This window comes from Stenella coeruleoalba, assembly GCF_951394435.1.
Source record: "Stenella coeruleoalba genome assembly, chromosome: 20".
NCBI classification, from domain to species: domain Eukaryota; kingdom Metazoa; phylum Chordata; class Mammalia; order Artiodactyla; family Delphinidae; genus Stenella; species Stenella coeruleoalba.
In genome coordinates, this window is record NC_137166.1 from 14,231,237 (window position 1) to 14,258,053 (window position 26,817).

At 37.1% G+C, this 26,817-nt stretch overlaps 1 protein-coding gene across 7 annotated transcripts in view; it reads right to left on the reverse strand.

Moving 5' to 3' along the window:
* Positions 1-26,817, reverse strand: part of HYDIN (HYDIN axonemal central pair apparatus protein) — a 432,533-nt gene that overhangs the window by 330,937 nt on the left and 74,779 nt on the right. For 6 of the 7 annotated variants that reach the window (XM_079907197.1, XM_079907191.1, XM_079907192.1 and 3 more), the window contains 3 exons: positions 10,521-10,678; positions 8,609-8,734; positions 913-1,032 (listed from right to left, as the gene is read on the reverse strand). In XM_079907197.1, coding sequence (XP_079763323.1) covers positions 913-1,032; positions 8,609-8,734; positions 10,521-10,655 — 381 coding nt within the window. In that variant the 5' untranslated portion in view covers positions 10,656-10,678. Of the gene's footprint in view, positions 1-912; positions 1,033-8,608; positions 8,735-10,520; positions 10,679-18,126; positions 18,236-26,817 lie in introns of those variants that run through there. The other variant, XM_079907195.1, reaches the window with a different exon arrangement.

Genomic DNA, 26,817 nt, shown 5'->3' on the forward strand with positions numbered 1-26,817 from the left:
CCCATTTGCCTTGAATTCTTGCATAGTCTTCACTTATTTTCCCTACTTTATTATAGCTAGAATTTTTGTCTCAACATTCTAAGACTCCCATTAGTACTTCTACTTGTCCTTAACACCTGATGCTTAGCATCTCTCTAATGCCTTCCTTCCTACCTGATTACTTTTCACACTTAACTGTGCTTCATGCTGACCTTCTGCATTATTCTTCCTTTCATTATTGTTACGTGTCAAGGAACTCTTCAGTCATTTAATACTCTTTCTTGAAATATACCCTAATATATCTCTGAAAGAAAAGGCATAAGGATGGAGAAGAAATCCTCAGTTGCAAGCACAAAGAAACAAGGTACAGACAGTGGGAGAAGCCATCCAAAACTATCTGTAAACAAAATCTGAAGGCTATCTGAGGTAGAAGGGAGGAGATGGAAAAGAGAAAAGGGGATCTTCTTTTTTGTTTTGTTTTTTTTAATACAATTTGCAGAATCTAAATGCATTGGCTCAACAACCGCAATTCATGAGTAGAGTTGATACCTTCAATTGGGGAAATAGTGGCTCTAACGTGGAGTATGTAAACATGAACAGTAATCATCTTGTACTAAATGAAAACCTAGCCCAAATGGTCACTCATGAGAACTTCATGACACTGATCTAGCCAATCTCTTATTCAACAAAATGTCAGTGCACACACTGGGAGTTTACCAGTTGTTGGGTACTGCCCTGGGACTGAGCATTTAGCAACAAACCAACCGACACAGTCTTGTCTTCATTAAGCTTATAGTCAAAGGGCATGTTTTTATCTGCCTTCCTAGGCCTATCAAGTTCAAGAGCTTATCTAAGACCCTACAGGATCCCATTTTATCTAATCCCTTCTTATAGATCCATGAAAGGTACAGTCATCCCAGCAAACATACTCACTATGTCATTGTTCCTCAAAACCAGTGGAACTTCATAGACTTCACAGGGAGTGTAGTTCTGAAATACAATTTCTGATGGAAAGGGCTGGAATAAGGCCTGATCCAGGTCAATTCCTGGAAACTGCAGTTGAAAGAATAAAATCATATAGTCACACAATGGCAGAAACAACTGGGGAAGATAAGAAATTACTACATATACCTATGAATATTAACACCAAGAACAAAGGAAACATTCAAAGAGGGGAAAGTACTATAAACACTATTATAATCAGTAAGGTTATTGTCATCAACTTCTTTAATACAAAAGAAAGTAGGTTTTGGTCCTCAATTTAAAAAATAGGCTAGTTAGAACAACAACTCAAAACTTCCATTTCCAGTAATGGTGAATAAGGTAATTTGAACCAACTCCCCTATGAGAATAAGAAGAAAAGCTGTAACAACAAAAACCTGTTTGGAGGCACTGAGGGATTAAAAAAACAGTATTATCTAATGTTAAAACTGAATTATCTCAAGCTAATAGCTTATGTAGCATCCAACAGGTTTTGAGTACTGCCACGTTTCCCTTAAAAATTCAGAATACCCCACGATGCTGTGTTGAGTTCACGGTTGTATCCTGGGAGCACCCCAGCAGAGAGTTTGGAAATTGAAGATGTAAGTATCCACCTCAATAATTTAGAACAACAATAGCAAACATAAAAAACACATTAAAACCCAAACAAAAAACAAAAAACGACACAACAAAAACAGCAGAAATTAATGAAATACAAAGTAACTGTCCCACAGAATCAACAAAGCCAAAAGTTGAGTCTTTAAAGACTAATAAAAATAATAAAATACCTGAGTCTGATCAAGAAAAGAAGACACGGCCAATTATAAAAGAGCCAATTATAAAAAATAGGAACATTACTACAGAACCCAAACTAAGTAAAACGATAACAAATGCGAAAATTTAGATTAAAATTATAAATTCCTAAAAGATACAATTTGTAAAAACTAGCACAAAAAGAAATCGAAAATATGAAGTGTTCCCTAACTATTAGAGAAATTGAATCTGTAAAGTAAAAACTTTTCATGGATAAAACTCTGGCCCAAATAGCTCTACAAGCAAATTCTGGCAAACATTTAAAGAAAATACAACTTGGGGCTTCCCTGGTGGCACAGTGGTTAAGAATCCACCTGCCAGTGCAGAGGACACGGGTTCGAGCCCTGGTCCAGGAAGATCCCACATGCCGCGGAGCAACTAAGCCTGTGCGCCACAACTACTGAGCCTGCGCTCTAGAGCCCACGAGCCACAACTACTGAAGCCCACGTGCCTAGAGCCCATGCTCCATAACAAGAGAAGCCACCACAATGAAAAGCCAGTGCACCACAATGAAGAGTAGCCCCCGCTCGCCGCAACTAGAGAAAGCCCACATGCAGCAATGAAGACTCAATGCAGCCAAAAATAAATAAATAAATAATGTTTTTTAAATCACATACAAAATACAAATAAACCTGATGAAGCAGATGAAAGGCATATGCTGAGAACTATAAAACATTTATAAAAGAAACTGAAGATAATTCAAAGAAATGGAAAGATAGCTCATGCTCTTGGATTGGAAGAATTAAACTGTTAAAATGCCCATACTACCCAAAGCAATCTACAGATTTAATGTGATCCCTATCAAATTACCTATGACATTTTTCACAGAACTAGATCAATTAATCCTAAAATTTATATGGAACCATAAAAGACTCAGAATTGCCAAAGCAATCCTGAGGAAAAAGAACAAAGCTAGAGGCATAACCCTACCAGACTTCAGACAATACTACAAAGCTACAGTAATCAAAACAGCAAGGTTTTGGTACAAAGACAGACATATGGATCAATGGAACAGAACAGAGCTCAGAAATAAACCCACACACTTATGGTCAATTCATCTTTGACAAAGGAGGTAAGAATACACAATGGAGAAAAGACAGTCTCTTCAGCAAGCAGTGCTGGGAAAGCTGGACAGCCACATGTAAATCAATGAAATTAGAACACACCCTTACACCATACACAAAAATAAACTCAAAATGGTTTAAAGACCTAAGCATAAGATATGACACCATAAAACTCCTAGAAGAGACCATAGGAAAAACATTCTCTGACATAAATTGTACCAATATTTTCATAGGTCAGTCTCCCAAGGCAACAGAAATAAAAGCAAAAATAAACAAATAGGAGCTAATCAAACTTATAAGCTTTTGCACAGTAAAGGAAACAATAAACAAAATGAAAGGACGACCTACAGACTGGGAGAAATTATCTGCAAATGATGCAACAGACAAGGGCTTAATTTCCAAAATATACAAATAGCTCATACAACTCAATAACAAGAAAAGAAACAATCAAAGAATGGGCAGAAGATCTAAATAGACATTTCTCCAAAGAAGAAATACAGATAACCAATAGGCACATGAAAAAGTGCTCAACACCACTAATTATGCAAACCAAAACCACAATGAGTTACCACCTCACAGTGGTCAGAATGGCCATCATTAAAAGTCTATAAATAACAAATGGTGGAGACGGTGTGGAGAAAAAGGAATCTTCTACACTGTTGGTGGGAATGTAAATTGGTGCAGCCACTGTGGAGAACAGTATGGAGGTTCTTTAAAAAAAACTAAAAACAGAGTTACCATATGATCCTGCAATCCCACTCCTAGGCATATATCTGGATAAAACTTTAATTCAAAAAGATACATGCAACCCAATATTCATAGCAGCTCTATTTACAATAGCCAAGACATGGAAACAACCTAAATGTCCATTGACAGATGAATGGCTAAAGGAGACATGGTATATATACACAATGTAATACTACTCAGCCATAAAAAAGAATGAAATAATGCCATTTGTAGCAACATGAATGGACCTAAAGGTTATCATACTAAGTAAAGTAAGTGAGAAGGACAAATACCATATGATATCACTTACATGTGGAATCTAAAATATGACAGAAATGAACTTATTTATGAAACAGAAACAGACTCACAGACATAGAAAACAAACTTATGGTTACCAAAGGGGAAAGAGGGTGGGAAAGGGAGAAATTAGGAGTTTGGGATTAGCAGATACAAACTACTATATATGAAATAGATAAACAACAAGGTCCTACTGTATAGCACAGGGAACTATAATGTCCTATAGTAAACTACAACGAAAAAGAAAAACAAAAAATTAAATGTCTTCCATTTAATGATGATGTTGTTAGCATAACTTTCATATATTTCAGAAAGACAGCAGGAGACAGGAAAATTATAGGTCATGAACCATAGATCAAAACAAAAAAAGCAAATCATTAGCAAACTGAAACCTACAATATATAAAAAAGATAATACATGACCAAGTTGAGTCTATCTCAGAAATACAAGGCTATTTTAACACTAGAAGTTTTGATCAAGAAGAAACAAAACTGACATTTTCCCCAGAACAAAAACTTGTTTATTTAGAAAATTCAAAATAACCTATAGATAAATTAGAATTAACAAGTGATTTATCAAGGTCACTGAGTACAAGGTCAACATAAAAAATCAATTATATTTCTTTGTACTAGCAATGAACATTTAGGAAATGAAATTTATAAACAATATCATTTAAAATCACATCCTAAAACATAAAATACATAGGAATAAATCCAATGAAAGATGTGCAAGAACTTTACCTGGAAAAACTACAAACCATTATCGACAGAAATTAAAGAAGATCTACACTGAACTACTGACAATTGCGTGGAAAATACACAAAATGCATATTTATAGGAAGAGTTCATCATTTAGACAGGGTAAAAGAATCATAAGAATCCCTAAGTTAGAACTCTGGGGAGAAGAAAAGGCTAACACAACTCAGTTACTCCTCCTCCCTTCCTCTCATTTCCCTTCCAAATAAACACATACATATGATCTGCTTTCATAAAGAGCTGCCCTTAGAATCATGGAGAATTCCTGCTGGTCTGTGACCCTACCGAGCTCTGCCTCAACATTAACTACCTGCAAACAGCAAGTCCAGGAAGAATTCCCTTCTTTATTTCAAAGATGAGTGATAATAATAATCACAATGACAAAGAGATGAAAAATTCATGTGTTCATTCAATAAATGCTAATTGAGTTTCTAATATTTTCCATATGTTGAGCATAGAGTAGTGAACAAAGCCAATAAAGCCCCTGCCTCATGAAGTTGAAATGCTTAAGGAAATGGATAAAAAATAAAGAAATAGGGACTTCCCTGGTGGTCCAGGGGCTAAGACTCCACAATCCCAATGCAGGAGGCCCAGGTTCAATCGCTAGTCAGGGAACTAGATCCCGTATGCCGTAACTAAAGATCCCACACACGGCAACGAAAATCCCACGGGCCTCAACTAAGACTCAGCACAGCCACATAAATAAATAAATATTTTTTTAAAAAAAGAAATACATAATATGAGGTCAGGCAGTGATAAGGCTATGAAGAAAACCAAAGTAGGACAAGGAGACAGAGTGAATGGGGGATGGCCTCTCTGAGGCAATGATCTGAAGCAAGTCACGCAAAGATCTGAGAGAACAGCATTCCAGTTAGAAGGAATAACAAATGCAAAGGCCCTAGGGTGAGAATTATCCTTGAGTGTTTGGAGAGCAGCAAGAGGGGAGAGCAGCTAGAGGAGAATGAGCTGGGGGAGAGAGGAAGGAAAAGACTATGAAGGGCTCAGGATCAGATAATGCAGGACCTTATAACTATGAGGGTAACAGGAAGCTACTAGGTGGTTTTCAACACGGAAGTAACATGTTCTGATTCACATTTTTAAAAACCACTCTTGGGACTTCCCTGGTGGCGCAGTGGTTAAGAATCTGCCTGCCAATGCAGGGGACATGGGTTCAAGCCCTGGTCCGGGAAGATCCTACATGCCACGGAGCAACTAAGCCCGTGTGCCACAACTACTGACCCCGCGAGCCACAACTACTGAAGCCCACGCACCTAGAGCCCATGCTCTGCAACAAGAGAAGCCACCACAGTGAGGAGCCTGTGCAACACAATGAAGAGTAGCCCCCGCTCACTGCAACTAGAGAAAGCCCACGTGCAACAGAGACTCAACACAGCCATAAATAAATAAATAAATATTTTAAATAAATAAATAAATAATAAAATAAAAATCACTCTTACGTCTTTGTGGAGAATTGATAACGGGGCGATGAGTTGGAAACAGGGAGGCTATTTCAGGAGTCTAGATGATGGTGGGTTGAACTGGGATGGCAGTGGTGGAGGTGGTGAGAAGTGGTTGGATTAAAGACATATTTGTGATTATTAGCCCTTGTTTTGGATTTCATATAAGACGTGAGAAAAACAGAGGCATCAGAGATAACACCAAGGTTTTTGGCCTGAGAAAATAGATAAATGGGGGTATTACACGGTGGAGGGAGGAAAGACAAAAGAGGAAAGATCATGCCTTTAGGGAAAGAATGTAATGCAAAAATTAGCTCTTAAGGATTTTAAGTTTGAGCTGCCAATCGCACATTGAGCTGAATATATGATCCAGAGTTCAGGGGCTAGGCCATAGCAGGAGATATAATTATGAAAGCTATCACTTAAAAGGTGAAATTTAAAGCCTTGTTCTTGGAAGGAGTCACCTAAGGAATGAGTTCAGAAGAGAAAGAAGTTTAAGGACCAAGTACTGGGGAACTCCAATATTTAGCCAACAGGAAGAGGAGAAAGATCCAACAAATAAGAAAAAAGCAACCAGTGAAGTAGGAAGAAAGCCAAAGAAGAGTGATATCTGAGACACAAGTGAATTAAAAAGTACAAAAAAAGAAACTAACTGTAAAATGCTGTGAGACAACCCAGGTGTGTTGAACTGGTCAAGCTTAAGAATGAATTTTTAGAGAAACACACACACACACAACTCAAAGTAAGGGATACAGAGGTTAAGTTGATGAATGTAATTACAATGAAATGGGAATGAACAGAAAGTTTAAGATGGATTAGGGAGGAAATGCAAGGTGTAGAAGGGCAGACAAAGAAGATCCAGCATGTTCACAATTGATATTTCTAAAAAACATAAAAACAAAAATGGCCTGGACAAATACTTGATAATTCAAGAAAAACTTTCTAAAAATAAAATAATGGTATGTAGTGTCTTAGGAAAAATTTAGTCACATCCTAATAAAATCACTGGACATCAAATAAGAATAAACAATCTTTGGGCAAACAAGCTAAAATATTAGGCTGCATACTTCCGCATATCGTCATTTAAAGCCAGAAGGTAGTGAAGAAAATGCCTGCAAATCTCTTATGGGGAAAATGTGTGACCCAAGAATTTTACATCTAACAAATCTGCAGTTCACCTATAAAGGCAATAGGCAAATATTATCAAATTTATAAAATCAAGGAAATATAGTTTCCATAATCTCTTCTTGAGGAAATGAGAAGAGTACGACTATCTACCAAAAAACAAATGAAACTCCGGAAAACGAAGGAAAAAATAACCGACTGAGTTGACAGAGGACAGAGGCAAGAAGATGAGATGTGGTACACTAATTTCTTCATCCTTCATAGCAGGAATCAAAATACATTAAAACACACACACAAGCAGTACACACAGAACAATACACATAGTCTGGTCTTAGTTATGCTCTGGGAAAGGAGCATTTAGCCCTTAATTAGGATGAATTAGCTTTGGAGAAAGCTGTGTTCCCTGCTCTCAAAGTTAGAGGGTGTTATGGGAAAGAGAGGAAACAATGAATAGCTAAAGCTAGAAGTGCTCAGAAGAAGAGCAAATTTTATGGGATGGCAATGGCATGCCAAGGAGAGCAAAAAAGCCTGAGGGACTCACTTGTCTTGTGGGAAATCACTCTGAAAACCCCTCAGGAATAGCTGGGAACCCTTTGAGAGGAGGCTAATCTCCAGCAGTTTAACTGATGGAGGCTCATACCATAATTTGTGCAAAAAGTCAAGCATATAATTCAAGAAATTAATTAAAATGTAGGAAATAAGAACTACTTTATAAGCATATACTCCTAAAGCCTGGAATGTATGGTTTACATGAGAATACAGAAACATGTTAAAATAGCTATTCTTTAGAGACTAAAAGGATACATTTGTTATTGGAAATCAGCCAGAATAGACAAAAATGCCTATTTTAATAAACAGTTCCTCCTTCTTCCTTTCTAGTTATGACAGCTCAGGTAAGGAGGGATTTCTTACACTAGGAGGATAACCTAATTGGGCTTGGTTAATATAATTCTTGGGATTACTCCTAATCTGTAAACAATGTTGTCCAGAAGTAGCTAAGGAAGAAATGTGACTAGTCAAAAGTTAGTTGAGGACTTCCCTGGTGGTCCAGTGGGTAAGACTCCATGCTCCCAATGCAGGGGGCCCAGGTTCGATCCCTGGTTGGGGAACTAGATCCCACATGCATGCCACAACTAAGAGTCCGCATGCCACAACTAAGACCCAGCACAGCCAAAAATAAATAAATAAAAATAATAAATAAATATTTTTTAAGTTATTGTATTGTGTAATTCTTTTTGTATCAAATTATAGATATCAAGATCAACAGAGGTAGAAAAAGAACACATAAAACAAATCTAATAAGGGATTAGTTAGCCCAGGAACAATAAGTACTGCTTAGTTCTTATTGTTCTAGAATATTCACATTATTCCAGGACCTACTTTATATGCAAGTATGACAGAAAGCAGCTACCTTTTGATATGTTGTTTCCCTCATATCTAAAAGTTCAGTGATCTGTGGTCGGCACGTCACACGTGTATTGGCAAGTCTCTGCTCTGTGGTGAGGGACATTTCCTTCAGGAACTCTGAGGGAGTCAGCTAGAATTTAAAGCAACAGGAGCCAAAGATTCATAAATGGTAATACTGAAAAAGTGCTTTCATAAGTGCCAGTAATGAATAATTTGTGTTTGCAGCTTTCAGAATAATTCTGGAATGCCACTAAGTTCCCCTATAAAACGTTTAAAATAACTGAATAATACAAGCGAAGTACCCGTGCACTTCTGAGCTCTTTGCACAATAATTTGAAAGGATATGTGGTTGCTGTTTCCTTATGATTTTGAAGGAATCACACAAAAGAACCTGGGGTAGGGGAGAGGAAGGTCAAGAAATTGCACGGGAACATGACCAAAGAGCTTATATATGCTCAGAAGAGCATAAAACTCTAGGTTTCTAAAATCACTTAAGGGCTTCAGAGCTAAGGAGGCTAATCCTCCTTGAAATATTTCTATTTCTCAAATGAAGTTACAACATGCAAGTAAAGCTTTTGGGCGTTTATCATGTTATATCAGGTTAAAGAGAAATCTTATAACGTAAAGGATCTGGGAAGTATGACTGTGCTGCTTAGGAACGAGTTTGAACTTTTTAGAAATCGTAAGAGCACATTTAGACCTTGTTTCAAAAGAGCTCTAAGTCAATCATCAGATCCAGCAGCCAGTCACATCCACATACCCAAACAAGAACACAAAATTCTTTAACACTTTCTACTGTTTTGAGAAAAAAATGTAACCTATCATTTAAATAAAATCATTTAAATAAACCAGCAAGGGCTTACCCAAGACCAATCACTATTAATCGTTGTTCTGGAATGTTCACTTTGTTCTAGGGCTACTTTATATGCAAAGAGATTATGATCACTGGCAGCAACATAATGCTTAAGTATGTGCCAAGACTTCTTAAAACATTCAGGGGCATATAATTTAGCTGATTCATTTCGCCTTGGGTTAAAATCAATGCTCTTCAAATTCCCTACACATTTAATTTTTGTGATTGAATCCATTTAAATGAAGGCATATTTCTAATATAGCTTTTAAGATTCCTTTTGATTGGAACACAGATTAGAATGTTAAAATGTTATGAGGTATCAGCTGTGTTGTGATTTAAATAAAAATAAACTCTTACAAGCAAAAAGTAAGGAGTTACTTTAAAGCTGAAACAAGAACAATCACAAAAGAAAATGATGATAGATTTTATTTTTCTAATTGGAACATAACCTGAGACTAGTTTTTAAAATGCAGTGAACACAATGTTTAACACTTTAAATTGTTATTGATATTTCCATAGCATGTAGTTTATAATTCAATTCTCACCAAATCATTATAATTCATTAAAAATGTAATTGTTTTCTATCATAAAGGACAGAAAAAGTTATGCATTTTTCCTAGATATTATACAGTCATCATTTTAATGCATTATGTTCTACAAACACACAAACAAAAATAACTCTTGCCAATCAACAGGTAATTGATTATATATGTTAAACCTATGAAATTCTGATATTTGACTGTTTTTGAACTACATAAATGACAGTTTCTTAAGGTTCTAGCTAATATTTAGAAAATCTTAATAATTTGCTTGCATAGTCTTAGTTCAACTGATTAACTTAAGCAATTTAATTTAAGCCTCTACTTTGATGTATATAATTTCAAAAATTTCCCAAGCTTTAAAAGGTAACTATGCTCTGCAGCAATCTACCCATGTTAACTAAACTGATATTATCAGCCAGTAATTCTGTTTGATATTCTGAGAATGTCAAGTAGCAACTGTCATTCTCCTGAGGAGAAAGACTGCATTAAGTATTTTACTCTGAAATTCTCTTATACATTACCATTCGATTTACTTCTTCTTCTGTAACCACCTTCGAACTCAGGGGTGGCAAAATCTTGCTTTGGAATCCTTTAAGCGTTCTGACTAACCCCATATGAACAGCCCCCATGGACTCCTCAAGACTTCTACTTGTCATTTTTAGTTATTTCCTTTGTATACCTAAGAGTGAAAAAGAAATAGTTTTAGAACAAATACAGTTAACTCCTGAATACAGGTCACATTTTTTGAAGCTTTTTCCAATATACGAAGGTTTAGAAAATACTGATTTTCAAAAATACATCCAATGCTTGGAACAAATGCCTTAACTGTAGGAGTCTATTCCATGAATCTGTCTAGATTTAGCCTTATCCCGAAGTCTAGGATCACTTTTAGAAAAAGCAAGTGATTCTGGACTAAGCTCAGGGAAGACATGAAAACATAAGCAGTTACTATATTTTGGTACTTTTATCTTCTCCAGATAAATAAACAAAAACTGCTCAATAACTATACTTCATAGTTTGCTACTTTATCTGCTTATTTGACAATTCTCTCTCATGGTACCCTTCAAACACAATAAATATAAGGCTTCAAAAACCTTCACACCTAGGCAGAGAATTGAAAAAGGCAGTATGAGATGATACGTGGAAAAAGAAGTTTGTGAAAATTTTTTTGAAGTTTATAGTAATAAACAAGGCATTCAACAGCCACCCAATACCTCCAAAGCAAAGAAATAGGACATCTCCCCTTTGCATATATTTCCTTATACTTCTAGCAGGACACTTGCAACTTTGGAAGTCCATTTATGACTAAGTAGGGATTTCTACTTTTAATAATAGCAGGCTAGGTTGTTCTACCCTGTGCAGGGAAAAAAAAAAAAAAAAAAAAGCTTGATTCAATGTCAAATAAAAAACCTTAAAATTGTTAAAAGCTCAAAAGACAATAAGGCACTACCAGACCAAAATGGAGGGGAAAGCAGTGCATAAAGGAAAATAGATACGATAAATATGTAATAAGGTACACTGAAATAAAGCAGTAAAACACCCAAAGAAATGAATATGAAATTTTAAAATAAGAGAAAAGATCAGAAAAAGAAATGATTGAAATAGAAGACAGTGAAAGAAGTTCTAACATGCTATAATTGGAGCCCATGAAGAAGAAAAAGTACTGGAGGGAAATTAATATTTAAAGCCATAATCCAAGAAAAATTCCAGAAAAAAAAACAATGAAAAGGGACTAGTAGGTACCCAGGAAAACTGACCCAAAATGATCAACTATGAGTCATATCTTAGAAGAACTACTAGGCTTCAAAGAATTTTAAAAATTAGCATCCAGGCAAAAAGTCAAAATAACGTACAAGGGCAAGAGAATTAGATGTCATTGGACTTTGTAAAAGCAAGCCATGCAGTGGGAAAACAGAGGAGCAGCATTTTTCAAAGACTTTACAAAGCAGGAGCCAAGGATTTTACAAGGAACCAAGCTCTCCTTCAGTCACTGAGGCTACAGAAAAGGAGTTCTAAACATGCAAAAGCCCAGGGAATATTATAAACATGTTCCCTTCCTGAAGAATATACTAGAGGATGGGCTTCATCCAACCAAAAGCTGACTGGGGAATTTCAGCAAAAGGACTGATGATGAGCATTTCATATATTTAGTTGTACAGGTATTAAAATAATGTTGAAGACATAAGGAGAAGAATAGAATTTAAACGTTATATTTTCTGACAAAGTAGAAAGGATGCAATTTTAAATGAAAAGAAAAAAGAAAGACAGCCGAAAAGTAGAAAAGATTAACAACTGTGTAAGTACTAGGTAGGAATCAAACCATTTAACGAGATAGAATAAAGGAGAATTAAGGGAATTATGGTAGAAAGCCCCTATGATGGCAGTCAATGATACCTGTTTCCAAGCATTCATATATTTATATGATCCTCTCCCCTTGAGTGTGGGCTGTGCTTAGGTATTCTAACAAATATAATACAGCACAAGTGATGGATGTCACATCTGAGATCAGTTATAAAGAAAATTAGTTCCATCTTGGGCACTGCCTGGCTCTCTCGAATCACCAGTTACCACATTGTAAGGACACTCAGGAAACCTATAGAGAGGCCCATGTGGTGAGGAACCAAGCCTTGACAGCAATGACATGAGTGAGCTTGGCAGTGGATCTTCTGAAGCCTGCCAACAACCATGTGAATGAAAGCAGAGTTGCCAGACCCAGTTGAGCCTTAAGATGACTGCAGTCTGGACAACAGCTTGACAGGAGATGCATGAGAGACCCTGAGTAGGAAGCACCCAGCTAAGCCTGACCTACAGAAACTGAGAAAACAAATATTCAGTGTTTTACGCTATTAATCTGGGGGTAATTTGTTATACAGTAATAGATAACAATACAGGCCACTATAAACGGTTTATATACAAAGAAACTACTGAATATAAAGATAAATCTTCCTAAATACTAAAAGTAATTTTAGAAAAAGCAAAGAAGACATACTAAATAAAAACAATAAATCATATACAATCACAGTATACAATATTCAATACACATAATTATTACAGTGTAAAATAATATAGGCAGTGTGATGTCACCATCATGGAATAGGTGGTTGCCAACTTCAATCCCCCTCACAAAAAGACCAGCTAGCAATCCTCCATAGACAAGACACCTTTGTGAAAATCCCAGAACCCAGGATGAGACTGAAGCATCCCCTTGGATCACAGAAACAGGGAAAAACCTCAAAAACATTTTGTTAAGTAACATAAGCCAGTCACAAAAAACTACATATTGTATGAGTCTGTTCACATGAAGTGACCAGAACAGGAAAATCTCTAGAGAGAAAGTAATAGATTAGTCGCTGCAAAGGGCTGGGAGAAATGAAGGAATAGAAGGGTGTTAACTAAAAGGTATGGGATTGCTTTCTGAGATGATGAAAATGTTTAAAGTTGCCTGTGGTGATGATTGCACGTGTTCGTGAATATACTAAAAACTGTGGGTTGTATGTACACTTTAAATGGGTGAATTGTATTCTGAACTGAATGTGAATTATATCTCAATAAAGTTGTTAAAATATATATTTTAAAACATTTTGAAAAATCAATTATTAAAAGTTGAAAAGTGAAACAAATAAACCTTGTTGTATATCAAATTGGTGTTGTAACACCAAACAATTATTCCAACCAACTTTAAAACATGGTTTTTGACTATATATCTTCATTGTATAGTAGTCTTATTGTTGGTCATAATATCAATAATAATATTTTAAAAACAAGTAGCTACATCAATATTGCTAGGAACCAAGCATTTCAGCATTTTAAAAATATAAAACAAAAAAAGTTCTTATATTAAGAAACCCTATAATCTTAAATTTAAATGGAAAATCTGAGTTTTAGCTCTTGATTATTCTCTCCTTTTAAATAACCTCCCTACTGAAAGACCCCAGAAGCAAAGAAAGCTAAGTAAGCAATGACAGTGCAGGGACATAATGTGGTCTTTAAACACCATTTCCCACTAAAAGAAACCATAACTCCTTAGAGAAATGGGTAATTCAAGGTCTGGGGCATGAAATGTATAAGATGAACTTGGAACATTCTATTATACTGTAAAATAAGTACATTATCAAAGGCTACTAGGGTTGTATCTAAGGAGCCCAGAGCCACTTGAAGGAGCTTCCATTCACCAAAGACAGGACAATTTGGGGAAAACAAAAACAAAACAAAAGTCTGCAATGGATTAGTCTTTAAAACTCGGAGTTCAAAAGATACTAAAAAAAAAAAAATCGTTGGTCACCTTTGGAAGTTGCTAAGGCACCAGACTAATTATTTTGGAAATAATAACTGGGAAGAATCAACCATTTATTCTGTACCATTTTTGTACAAATTGCATTGCAAGTTAACCAAATAGTTGATGATGGAAAATTATTCTTCATAGAAGAACTCCAGCTAATAAATGCAGAAGAAATGACTGAAAAATAATCACCATTTGCAGCCCCTAATGAAACGAAGGTTCATCAATGTTAAAACCATTAGAAAGGATGTTGCTGAAGAACTTTATAATGGCTCAATCAGGCTAACAACACCAGAGCCCTCTAAATCAGTCTTAACACTAGAAGAGTGAAAACCAGACATATTATGAGCCTCCTGACATGACGCAGTACACAGCACCACCTGTGCAGAACTATGAACAACAATCTAAACCTAAATCTAATTAAGTCTCTAGACCTACCAGCTAGGTTGCAGGAGATCAAGAAATGCAGGAACATGTGTATTCTGTAAGAATAAAATTAAGCCAAATCTAGAATGTGGAAAATGTTATAGGAAAATGACCTACTTCACTCAAGTAATAAAGAGCGTGTGTGTGCAAACATGAACACACAAGCGAGAGAGAGAGAGAGGAAGGATAGTTATGAATTAAGAGAATCACTTCAATGATAATGATATAGGTAGATTATAAGCAAAAGGATGGAAGAGGTATACCATGCAAAAGTTGGTCAAAAGAAAGCCAGAAGGGCTACAGTAATATTAGATAAAGTTGACTTCAAAAAAAAAAAAAAAAAAAAGATCAGGAACAGAGAGGGACACTATATAATGTAAAAGGCTGAATCTACCAAAAGGACACAGCAATCATAATTATAAGTGCACCAAACAACTTTTAAAATATGTGACTTGAACCAAGCTTCAAACTATATAATGCAAAAAATGAAAAGAACTATACAAATCCACAACTGTAGCTGGAGACTTCAACATCTCTTTCTCAACAATTGATATAAGCACTAAACAGAAAATTAACAAGATATAGACGAACTTAACACAACCAACATGATTTAATCAATATTTATGGAACAGTCCACCCAACAGCAGAATGCATGCGCTTTTCATGTGTCCAAGGAACATATACTAAGATAGACCATTTCCTAGGCCAAGAAATAAAATTCAACAAAGTTAAAAGAATTGGAATCATACAGAGGGCGCTGGTTGACCACTGTGAAATCAGAAACACACAACAGAAAGATAACACAAAATTCTCCAAACACTTGGAAACTAAACAACACACTTGTAAATAAATACATAAGTCAAAGAGGGAAATCCACAAGCACACTGAATTGAATGAAAATGAAAACACAGCATTTCAAAATATTGAAAAGGTAGCTAAAAAAGTGTTGAAATTTATAACACTAAATATTTAGATTAGAAAGCAGTAAAAGTCAAATGTGTCATCTAAGCTCCTAAGTTCAGAAAAAAGAACACCAAATAAAATGAAAGCAAACAGACAGAAAGAAATAATAAAGATAGGAGCAGAAATCAATAAAATTAAAAACAGAAAAGCAATAGAGAAAATTAATTCAACAAAGATCTGATTCTCTGGAGAAATCAATAATATTGACAAACCTCTAGCAAAGAAAGAAGACACAAATCACCAATACTAGGAATTTAACAGGAGAGGACAAACCATACAGATATCAAAAGGATAGTAAGGGAACACTATAAACAACTCCACATTCATAAATTTGACAACTTAGATGTACTGCTTCAATTCCTCAAAGAACACATACTACAACAATTTAATATGAATAGATAATTTGAATAACTCTAACTATTAAAGAAATTGAATTCATAATTTTATAACTCAAAAAAAGAAATATCGGGCTTCCCTGGTGGCGCAGTAGTTGAGAGTCTGCCTGTCGATGCAGGTGACACGGGTTCGTGCCCCGGTCTGGGAAGATCCCATATGCCGCGGAGCGGCTGGGCCCATGAGCCATGGCCGCTGAGCATGCGCGTCCAGAGTCTGTGCTCTGCAACGGGAGAGGCCACAGCAGTGAGAGGCCCGCATACCACACACACAAAAAAGAAATACCTAGGTCTAGATGGTTTCACTGGAGAATGACAGCAAACATGGAAAGAAGAATTAACACCAATACTACCAATCTTTTCCAGAAAATGGAAAAGAGGGGAACACTTGACAATTCGTTTTATGAAGCCTAAGACAAAACCAGATGAAGAAAGTACAAAAAAAACCCCAAAACCCTAAAAACCAATATCCTTCATGAATATAAATTTAAAAATTTTAACGAAAATTTATCAGAATCTTAACAAGTTATTTAGCAATATGTAAAAAAAATTATATACCATGACCAAATAGGTTAAGTCCAGGAATGTAAGGCAAGTTCAATACTCAAATATCAATCAATGTAATCCATAATATTAGCAGGCTAAAGAAGAAACATCATATGATCATGTCAATTTATGCAGAAAAAGCATCTGACAAAATTCAATATCATTCATGATAAAAATTCCCAGAAAACTAAGGAATATAGAGGAACATAATAAAGAAAGTATACCAAAAACTTACAGGTGACATCATACTAAATGGTAAAAGACTGAATGCTTTCCCCCTAAAGACTGGGAACAAGGCAAGAAGGTCCATTCTCAACATGGCTATCAGACACAGTACTGGAAGTTCTAGTCAGTGTTATAAGAAGAAAAAAAGAAAGAAAAAGCATACAGAGCAGAAAACAAGAAATAAAATTGTCCTTATACGCAGATGGGATAAGTGTCTACACAGATATTCCCTAAGAATCTACAACAAACCTCCTAGAACTAACAAGTGAGTACAGCAAGGTCACAGGATATAAGATAAACATACAAATATCATTCATATTTCTATATACTAACAATGAAGATGTGGAAACCAAAATTTAAGATACGATACCATTTATAACTGCCACTCCTTCAAAAAAGAAGTAGGTGTAAATTGATCAAAACATATACAGGACTTATATGCTAAAAATGACAAAGTACTGATTAAAAAAATCAAAGAATATCTAATTAAAAGGAGATCTATGTTCACGGATTGGAAGACTCAACATAGCAAAGATGTCAACTCTCCTCAAATTAATACACAAGTTTAAACTAATTCCTATCAAATACCAGCAAAGTTTTTATTTAAACAAAGATAAATTTATTTAAAAATTTATATGGAAGGGTACAGGCCCTAGAATAACTAAAACAAACTTACAAAGAAGAAGAAAATGAGAAGAATTATTCTAACTGATTTCAAGGCTAATTACATAAGCTATAGTAATCAAGACTATGTTGTATTGGCAGAGGGATAGATATAGATCAATAGAAGAGAACAGAGAACTCAGAAATAGACCTACACAAATATTCCAAATTGATTTTTGACAAAGGTGCAAAAGCAATTCAACGTAAGAGAAAGAGCCTTTAAACAAATGGTGCTGGGGCCATTGGAGCTCTATAGGCAAAAAGTAAGCCTCAATCCAAATCTCACATCTTACACAAAAGTTAATTCAAAGTGCGGCATATATTTAAATGTAAAATATAAAACTACAAAGTTTTTAGGAAAAAAAAGGAAGAAAATTTTCTAGACTAGGGTTCGGTGAAGGGTTCTTAGACATGACACCAAAATCACAATGCAGAAAAGAAAAAGTCAATAAAGAGGACTTCATCAAAATAAAAAAACTTTTGTACTTGGAAAGAATCTTCTAAGTGGATGAAAGAAACCAACAGGAAGAAAATATTTGTAAACTTCATGTCTGACAAAGGACTCATATCTAGAGTACATTTTTTTTTAAAAAACCGCTAAAAGCCAAACAGTGAAAAAACAAACAAACAAACCTGTATTAGTTTCTTCTTGCTGCTACAACAAATTACCACAAATTTGTGGCTTGAAACAACACAAATTTATTATCTTAAAATTCTGAAAGTTAGAAGTGTAACAGAGGTCTCATTGGCCTAAAATCAAGGTTCTGCGGGGCCGTGTTCCTTTCTGAAGCTCTAGGAGAATCCATTTCCTTGCCGTATGGGCTCCTTCCTCCATCTTCAAAGCCAATTATGGCAGGTTGAGTCTTTCTCACACAACATCACTCTGACCTCCTCTTCTGCCTCCCACTTACACTTTTAAGGAAACTTGTTATTACATTAGAGCCAGCCGGATAATCCAGGATAATCTCCCTTTCTCAAAGTCACCTGCCTAGCAATGTTAATTCCATCTGCAACCTTAACTCTCCTCTCCCATGTAATTAACATATTCACAGGGTTGGGGGATTGGGACATGGACATATTTGGCAGAAAAGTGACATTATTCTGCCTAACACACAATCCAATTAGAAAATGGGTAAAGGACATGGAGACATTTCACTAAAGATATATCAATAGCAAAAAGCATATGAGGGGCTTCCCTGGTGGCCCAGTGGTTGGGAATCCACCTGACAATGCAGGGGACACAGGTTTGAGCTCCGGTCCAGGAAGACCCCACTTGCCGTGGAGCAACTAAGCCCGCGAGCCACAACTGCTGAACCCAAGCACCACAATTACTGAAGCCCACACGCCTAGAGCCCATGCTCCGCAACAAGAGAAGCCACCGCAGGGAGAGTCTCGCACACCACAACAAAGAATAGCCCCCACTTGCCGCAGCTAGAGAAAGCCCACACGCAGCAACAAAGACCCAACGCAGCCAAAAATAAATAAATAAAATAAATTTTTTTTAAAAAGCATATGAGGGCTTCCCTGGTGGTGCAGTGGTTAGGAGTCCGCCTGCCAATGCAGGGGACGCGGGTTTGTGCCCCGGTCCGGGAGGATCCCGCATGCCACGGAGCGGCTGGGCCCGTGAGCCATGGCCGCTGAGCCTGCGCATCCGGAGCCTGTGCTCCGCAGCGAGAGCGGCCACAGCAGTGAGAGGCCAGCGTACCGCAAAAAAAAAAAAAAAAAAAAAAAAAAGCATATGAAAAGATGTTCAACATCTCTAGCCACCAGGGGACTGCAAATTAATACCATGATTAAATAATACCACTTACTTATCAAAACAGCTAAAGTAAACAGTTATGTAAGATGAATAAATTCTAGTGATCTGCTGTACAACATAGTGCCTATAGGTAACAACCTATAGGTAACAATATGATATTGTGCCCTTAAAAATGTGTTAAGAGGGTAGATCTCATGTTAAGTGTGGGACACAAGGAAACTTTTGGAAGTGTTGGATATGCTTATTGCCTTGACTGTTATGGTATCACAGGTCTATGCATATATCCAAACTCATCAAATTACATACATAAAATACGTGCAGGGGTTTTTTTGGTGTTTTTTTTTTTTTTTTTTTTTTTTTTTACCAATTATACCTTAGTAAAGCTACAAAAGGTTCATCATAGAATGATAGAATTCCTATTCTCTTAAGCATATGGATCAAAATAGTATTAGTAACTTCAAATTTTTCTGGTAGTATAATCAGACCTCTAACTTAACAAAAAAGTCCAGCAAGCAGTTCTTGAAACTAATGATAATGAGTTGTTATAATAATTTTGTAAAACTTTGCTGTTTATTTAAAGATAAGGTTTACATTGAGATATTTTTAATGGGCATTATATGGATATATAATATAATGTTCCAGGAATTTTTTTAAAAATAGTGAAAATATCAAATGCTGGTAAGGATGCAGAGAAACTGGTTCTCTTATTGCTGATAGGAAAATAGTTTGACAGTTTCTTGGAAAAGTAAACCTATGAGTAAACCCAACAATCATATTCTGGGGCACTTATCCCAGAGAATACGTATGGCCACACAAAAACCTGTGCATGATTATTCTTAGCAACTTAAAAAACCAAAGTGTCCCTCGGTAGGTGAATGGTGAAACTAACTGTGGTACATCCATACCATGGAATATTACCAGCAATAAAAAGAAGCAAACCATCAATATATACAACAAATTGTACGGATCTCAGGGAAAAAAAGAAGTGATAAAAGACATTCTTAACAGCTCACATACTGTGTGATTCCATTTATATAATATCCTCAAATGGCAAAATTACAGAGATAAAGAACGAATCAGGGGTTGCCAGTGGTTGGCAGGGGGTGGGGAAAAATGACTATAAAGGAGATGTTTGAGGTGATAGAATACACATAAAGAAGAAATAAAATGGGTAAAATCTTGAGGTTTACAAAGTTGGGATAAATAAGAGGTAACCTGCTAACAGCAAGTTTTTCACTTCTTATAAGCTATGAGTTCAATTTCTAGTGCTATCACTGAAGCTAATAAATGAATTTTCTGTATCTTGATCGTGGTGGAAGTTACACAAATTTACATATGCAATAGGTTGACATATAACTATACACATACATTGTACCAATGATGATTTTCTGGTTTTGATATTATACTATGGTTATATAAGGTGTAACCACTGAGGGAAACAGGAGGTCAAAGGTATATGAAACCTCTCTGTCTTTCTTTGCAACTTCCTGTGAATGTATAATTATAATTATATTTTGTTTAGTTTTGCAAGAAAAAGACTGACAAAACTCATTATTTATGCTCATGCAGCTCAATATCAAAAAAACAAATAATCCAATACAAAAATGGGCAGAAGACCTAAACAGACATTTCTCCAAAGAAGATATACAGATTGCCAACAAACAAATGAAAGGATGCTCAACATCACTAATCATTAGAGAAACTCAAATCAAAACCACAACGAGGTATCACCTCACACCAGTCAGAATGGCCATCATCAGAAAATCTACAAACAATAAATGCTGGAGAGGGTGTGGAGAAAAGGGAACCCTCCAGCACTGTTGGTGGGTATGTAAACTGATACAGCAACTATGGAGAACAGTATGGAGGTTCCTTAAAAAACTAAAAATAGAACTAGCATATGATCCAGCTATCCCACTACTGGGCATGTACCCTGAGAAAACCATAATTCAAAAAGAGACATGTACCACAATGTTCACTGCAGCACTATTTACAATAGCCAGGACATGGAAGCAACCTAAGTGTCCATCGACAGATGAATGAATAAAGAAGATGTGGCACATATACACAATGGAATATTAGCCATAAAAAGAAATGAAATTGAGTTATTTGTAGTGAGGTGGATGGACCTAGAGTCTGTTATACAGAGTGAAGTTGGACCTAGAGTCTGTTATACAGAGTGAAGTAAGTCAGAAAGAGAAAAACAAATACCATATGCTAACACATATATATGGAATCTAAAAAAAAAAAAAAATGGTCCTGATGAACCTAGGGGCAGGACAAGAATAAAGACGCAGACATAGAGAATGGATTGAGGACCCGGGGAGGGGGAAGGGTAAGCTGGGACGAAGTAAGAGAGTAGCACTGACATATATACACTACCAAATGTAAAATAGATAGCTAGTGGGAAGCAGCTGCATAGCACAGGGAGATCAGCTCGGTGCTTTGTGACCACCCAGAGGTGGGGAATAGGGAGGGTGGGAGGGAGGCGCAAGAGGGAGGGGATATGGGGATATATGTATACATATAGCAGATTCACTTCGTTATACGGCAGAAACTAACACAACAATGTTGTAATGTAATTATACTCCAATAAAGATGTTAAAAAAAACCTCATTATTTATGAAGATGTTGTGAAGATGGGCACTCTCATACACTACAGGTAGAATGTAAATCAGTAACTTCATGAGGCAATTTTTTTAAACTGTACATATCCTTTGATGCTGGAGAATTTACCCCAAGTATGAAAAGATGTATTCATAAGCTATGCTGTAACTTAAATTGGCCACTCTATCTCAACAAAATAGAAATAGCATGTCCTTTTATCATACCAGAATACAGAGTAGTTATTGCATTAAAATCTGATTACCCAGGTATTTTTTATTAAAACTCATTTATTTCTGTAACTGATTTAATTACTTTAAAAATCTTGACCACTTTCCTTTTTTGTTCCTGATAAATAGCACTATATTACAACTCCAGCCTATAGTATACTTGGATCATGCTTTTACAGCTCTGTATCTACAATGGTTAAGGTATGTTTCCCTAAAACTCTGTTCACACTGCACCTTCTGTCTGCAATGTCCTCTCTTTACCTCTGCACAGATTACTTCCTGATTCAAATGTCATTTCCTTATCGAAGCAATTTCTAATCCTACCAGCAGTAGTGATTGTTCAGCCTCTTTGACCTTCCAGTACCTTGCTTTTTCCCTCTCTTGTAACATCTAAAACATTCTACTTTGCGATTATGTACGTGCTTATTCCAATATTAATACAAGCTCCTTGAGGTAGAGGCTGTAATGTATAGTGCCTTGTGTATAATGGATGCTTGTGAATTTCTAATGAACCATTGTCTAGTAAATTAGACAGAGTCAATATTCAGGAGTGTCATGAAAAATGATAATCACCTAGCCCACTGCTCCAATATCTAACACAGGACTAAATCCATGCATTAATGTCCCTGGAATGCCTTGAGTCATGTAATTCATGACCTCCCTCCAGTCAAAGTATGGTAAAAGAACCCATGAACCAAAGAACTTTTTAACTAAAAAGGTCTGGACAACAATACTTTTACTAGGGCATTTACTATCTCATCTAGGCATATCTCCAAATCTTCAGTTTCAATCTAGAATAAATTTTTATTTTTTAAAATTAACTTCACAAACTCATGGAATTATGTTTTAATTAAATAGTCATTATATTTCTTTCCACCCTCTGTTCCCCTACACAGCCTGCACACATACACGTACACATAACTCCTTGTTTTTCCTCATCCTCTGTTTCTTATCATCTTAGTTTTCACTGTCATTTTCTCAAACCAGTAGTTGGAGAATCACCCTCAACTCTCCTGCCCCCTCACGCCAGTGCTATCAGTCACTAGGTCCTGTCGGCCCTGCAAACATCTCTCTTATCCACATCCCCAAGCTCTGCTATTTTTTCCAGGACCACAATAGTCTCCCAGCAGGGCTGCCTGCCTTCAGTCTTTCAATGCTTACCAAATAAAATCTTTAAAATATATAAATTGCATCTTTTATTCTCCCTGATCCCCACTCCTTGTAAGTTCACACTTTCCCTGCCTGGCTCCCATCTGCTTTGCAGACTGACCCATGCTGCTCCACTGTGGCTCAAACCATGCCCCTCTATACTCACTTCCCTGCCTTCATCTCTTCTGTCTACTCACATTCTCATACTCACACACTGAGGATTCTGCCAACCGGGTCACTGTCCTCCCTTTCTTCCCAACTCCTGCCATCATTCTGGATGACTGCAACATCCACAGAGCCGGAAACCCATTCAAAACACTCACCTCCATTATACTTCAATCTGCATTTCCATGAATGCCCTTCCAGACCTTATCATCACCAGATACTGCTCTACATCCGAATAAAATCTTGAGTTTAAATATCCCACTCTCTGGAATGATGGTTGTCAGGGGCTAGGGGGAAATATTAGTCAATGGGTACAAAGTTTCAAGTACTAAGAGGGCAAGAGTTAAGTGTTCTTGTCTCTCTCTCTCTATCTCTCTCTCTCTCTCTCTCTCTCTCTCTCACACACACACACACACACACACACACACACACACACACACACACACACACACTAATAATAATAAAGAACAAGAGGGCCAGAGGAAACTTTTGGAGGTGATGGATAGGTCTATGGCATAGATTGTGGTAATGGTTTCATGGGTGTATACTTATCTACATATGTATCAAGTATACACTAATTATGTACAGATTTCTGTATGTTAAAAAAAAATTCTTAGGAAAAAAGAAGAAAGAAAAGCCTCTCAACCTACCCAAAAGTCATAACAGGGAAAATTTTTGAACAGTAATTAAAATCACTGTGGACAATGAATAAATAAATAACCCATTCTCAAAGATTAAATGTACAAGAAATTATTATAGCCAAGGTATATTAGAAGAAAAGCAAGTTTCAGAACAATACGTATAATATGATTCCATTTCTGAAACAATACGAAGAAATAATGCACAGAAAAATACGGAAGAGTATATACTAAACTGTTAACAATACATTTAAAATAATGAACACTAAAAATTATAAGAAACTATTAGAATAAGGGACTTCCACTTCCTAAATGGATTTGTCTAAAGTGTTCGAACTTTTTACAAAAAGCATGTACTACTTTTTAAATCTAAAAATAATAACAAACACGATGGTGGGGGGTGGAGAGGGCACCCTCTCTCCATAGGATCACTCTCTCTCATTCTGATACTCCCAATATACCTGGTTCCAGCATCCTATGCTCTTTCATCTCCTACCCTCTCTATGGCTCTCTCTACCCTCTCATGTCATCTTCACTCTTCCCCCTCCAGCCTAGACCTCACAGTTGATCCTGTCCTCCAGTTTCTTAGTAATATCGTCAATGTCCTGATTCCAAGTCTTGCCATCACAGCCAGTAAAAACTCAACACTGGGTCAGTCTAGCAGTTCAACTCTTCTCTCATACTAACAGGCTGTTAGGATTGCTGGAGAAAACCACACAATGGTCCAGATCATGTGACTGCAAATTCGGGGTCTCCAGCCTCCACTGGGGCCTCTACCTCCCGATCTCTTTCCCTTGTCAGCTGTCATCTGAACAACTATTTCAGTCCTTCTCTCTATTTCTCACGCCCCTGCTCATGCCCTCCCTGCAGTTCTAGAGGATTTATCCCACCCACATCCCTTCTGAGCTCCACTCCATAGACTCCAACGCCTACAAGATGTCTCCATTTGGGTGTCCACAAGCACCTCAAGCCCAGCATGCCCCCCAGGCCTGCTCTCTGCTGTATCCCTCTGTGAATGGAATCATGATTCACACAATTGCCCATGCCCAGAGTCACCTATGACTTCTCTCTCCTCCTATCAATCATATGATAACTAAATGTTTATGGAACACTTACTATGTGCCGTACTTATACATTGTAAGTATTCATTTAGTCGCCACAACAACCCTAGATGTGGGTAGTATTATTCTCCCCATGTCACGGATAAGGAAACAGAGGCACAGAGAGGGTAAGTAACCTGCTCCAGTTCCCACACTAGTAAAGGGTAGAAGTGGGAGGAGAACCAGTCACTCTGGTTCCAGAGTCCACACTCTTGATGGTGACATTATTCTGCCTCCACCTTGAGGATCTACCTCCTGACATCTCACAAATGCATCTACTCCTTTTCATCCCTGCTGCCTTCCTTTGTTAATGTCACTCTCATGTCTTGCCTGGGTGACTGCAACAGCTTTTTTTTTTTTTTTTTTTGGTACGCGGGCCTCTCACTGTTGTGGCCTCTTCCGTTGCGGGGCACAGGGTCCGGACGCGCAGGCTCAGCGGCCAAGGCTCACGGGCCCAGCCGCTCGGCGGCATGTGGGATCTTCCCGGACCGGGGCACGAACCCGTGTCCCCTGCATCGGCAGGCGGACTCTCAACCACTGCACCACCAGGGAAGCCCTGGAACAGTTTCTTAACTGACCTCCCTGACTCCAGAATTGTGTCCCCACTCCCACCCCACCCCCATAGCCTGGCCATTCTCTACCCTGCAGCCACAGTGACTATTCTAAAGGGAAAATCTGGTCATGCCATTTCCCTACCTAAAATCCTTTAGTCCAGAATACTCTGTAAGCTTCTCAGCACGACATCCATCCCAAGAACCTGCCCTTCTTGCACTTTATGCTCAACTCGCAATTCACAAAGTCTCAGGGGCTCACACACCTCCAGACTTGTACATAACACCTGGAATGCCTTTCTTCTCCCCTCCTCCCCTTCTCTCCCCAACTAACTCCCATTTGTCTTTCCAGACTCAGATGTGACCTCTTTCAGAAAGGCTTCCCTGACTACCCAAGGCTGCCCCTTCTTTATGAACTCACAGGTCCTCATGCTCACCCCATCATGGTTATTTATTCATCTCCTTCTGCCTTGAGACTGTAAGTTCCTTGAGCACAGGAATTTTGTGTTTCTTATCACTGTATTTCCCATATCCGGCACAGGGCCTCATACATATGCATATTTAATAAATGTTTGTAATTAATTAAATGACTTTCACAATCCCCAAATGTGCCAGGCTATTTCACACCTCTATACCTTTATAGACTCATACTTTCTTCTCACATCCCTATCCTTGTCTGCCTTGCAAACTTCTATTCATCCTACAAAACTCATCTCAAGGGTCCCCAGAAGTAAGGCTTTCCCTAATGCATTCAAAGAGTGACAATCACTTTGTCCTTTGCACATGCCTCTATTATTGAATGCAATACACTGTACAGTAATTATTTGCTTACCAGCCTGCATCTACCTCCAGAATGTAAGCTTCTTTGCTGTACAGACCATGCGTGATTGGCATAGAAGGGGCTCAGTTAACATTCGTTGAATTGAATTTAATATTAAATTGCACTCAATAAAAGAGAATTTTCACTAGGCTAAAACATTTCACAGAAGAACTATTTTCCTCTTTTTCCTTCATTTAAATGTCAACCTCCAGCTCCTTCTAGTGTTTCTACCTAAGAATCTAGTTAAATAAGTGTTCAGTATGTATGACAGAGTACCTTCTTTCAGAGGAAAATGTATTCCCACATAA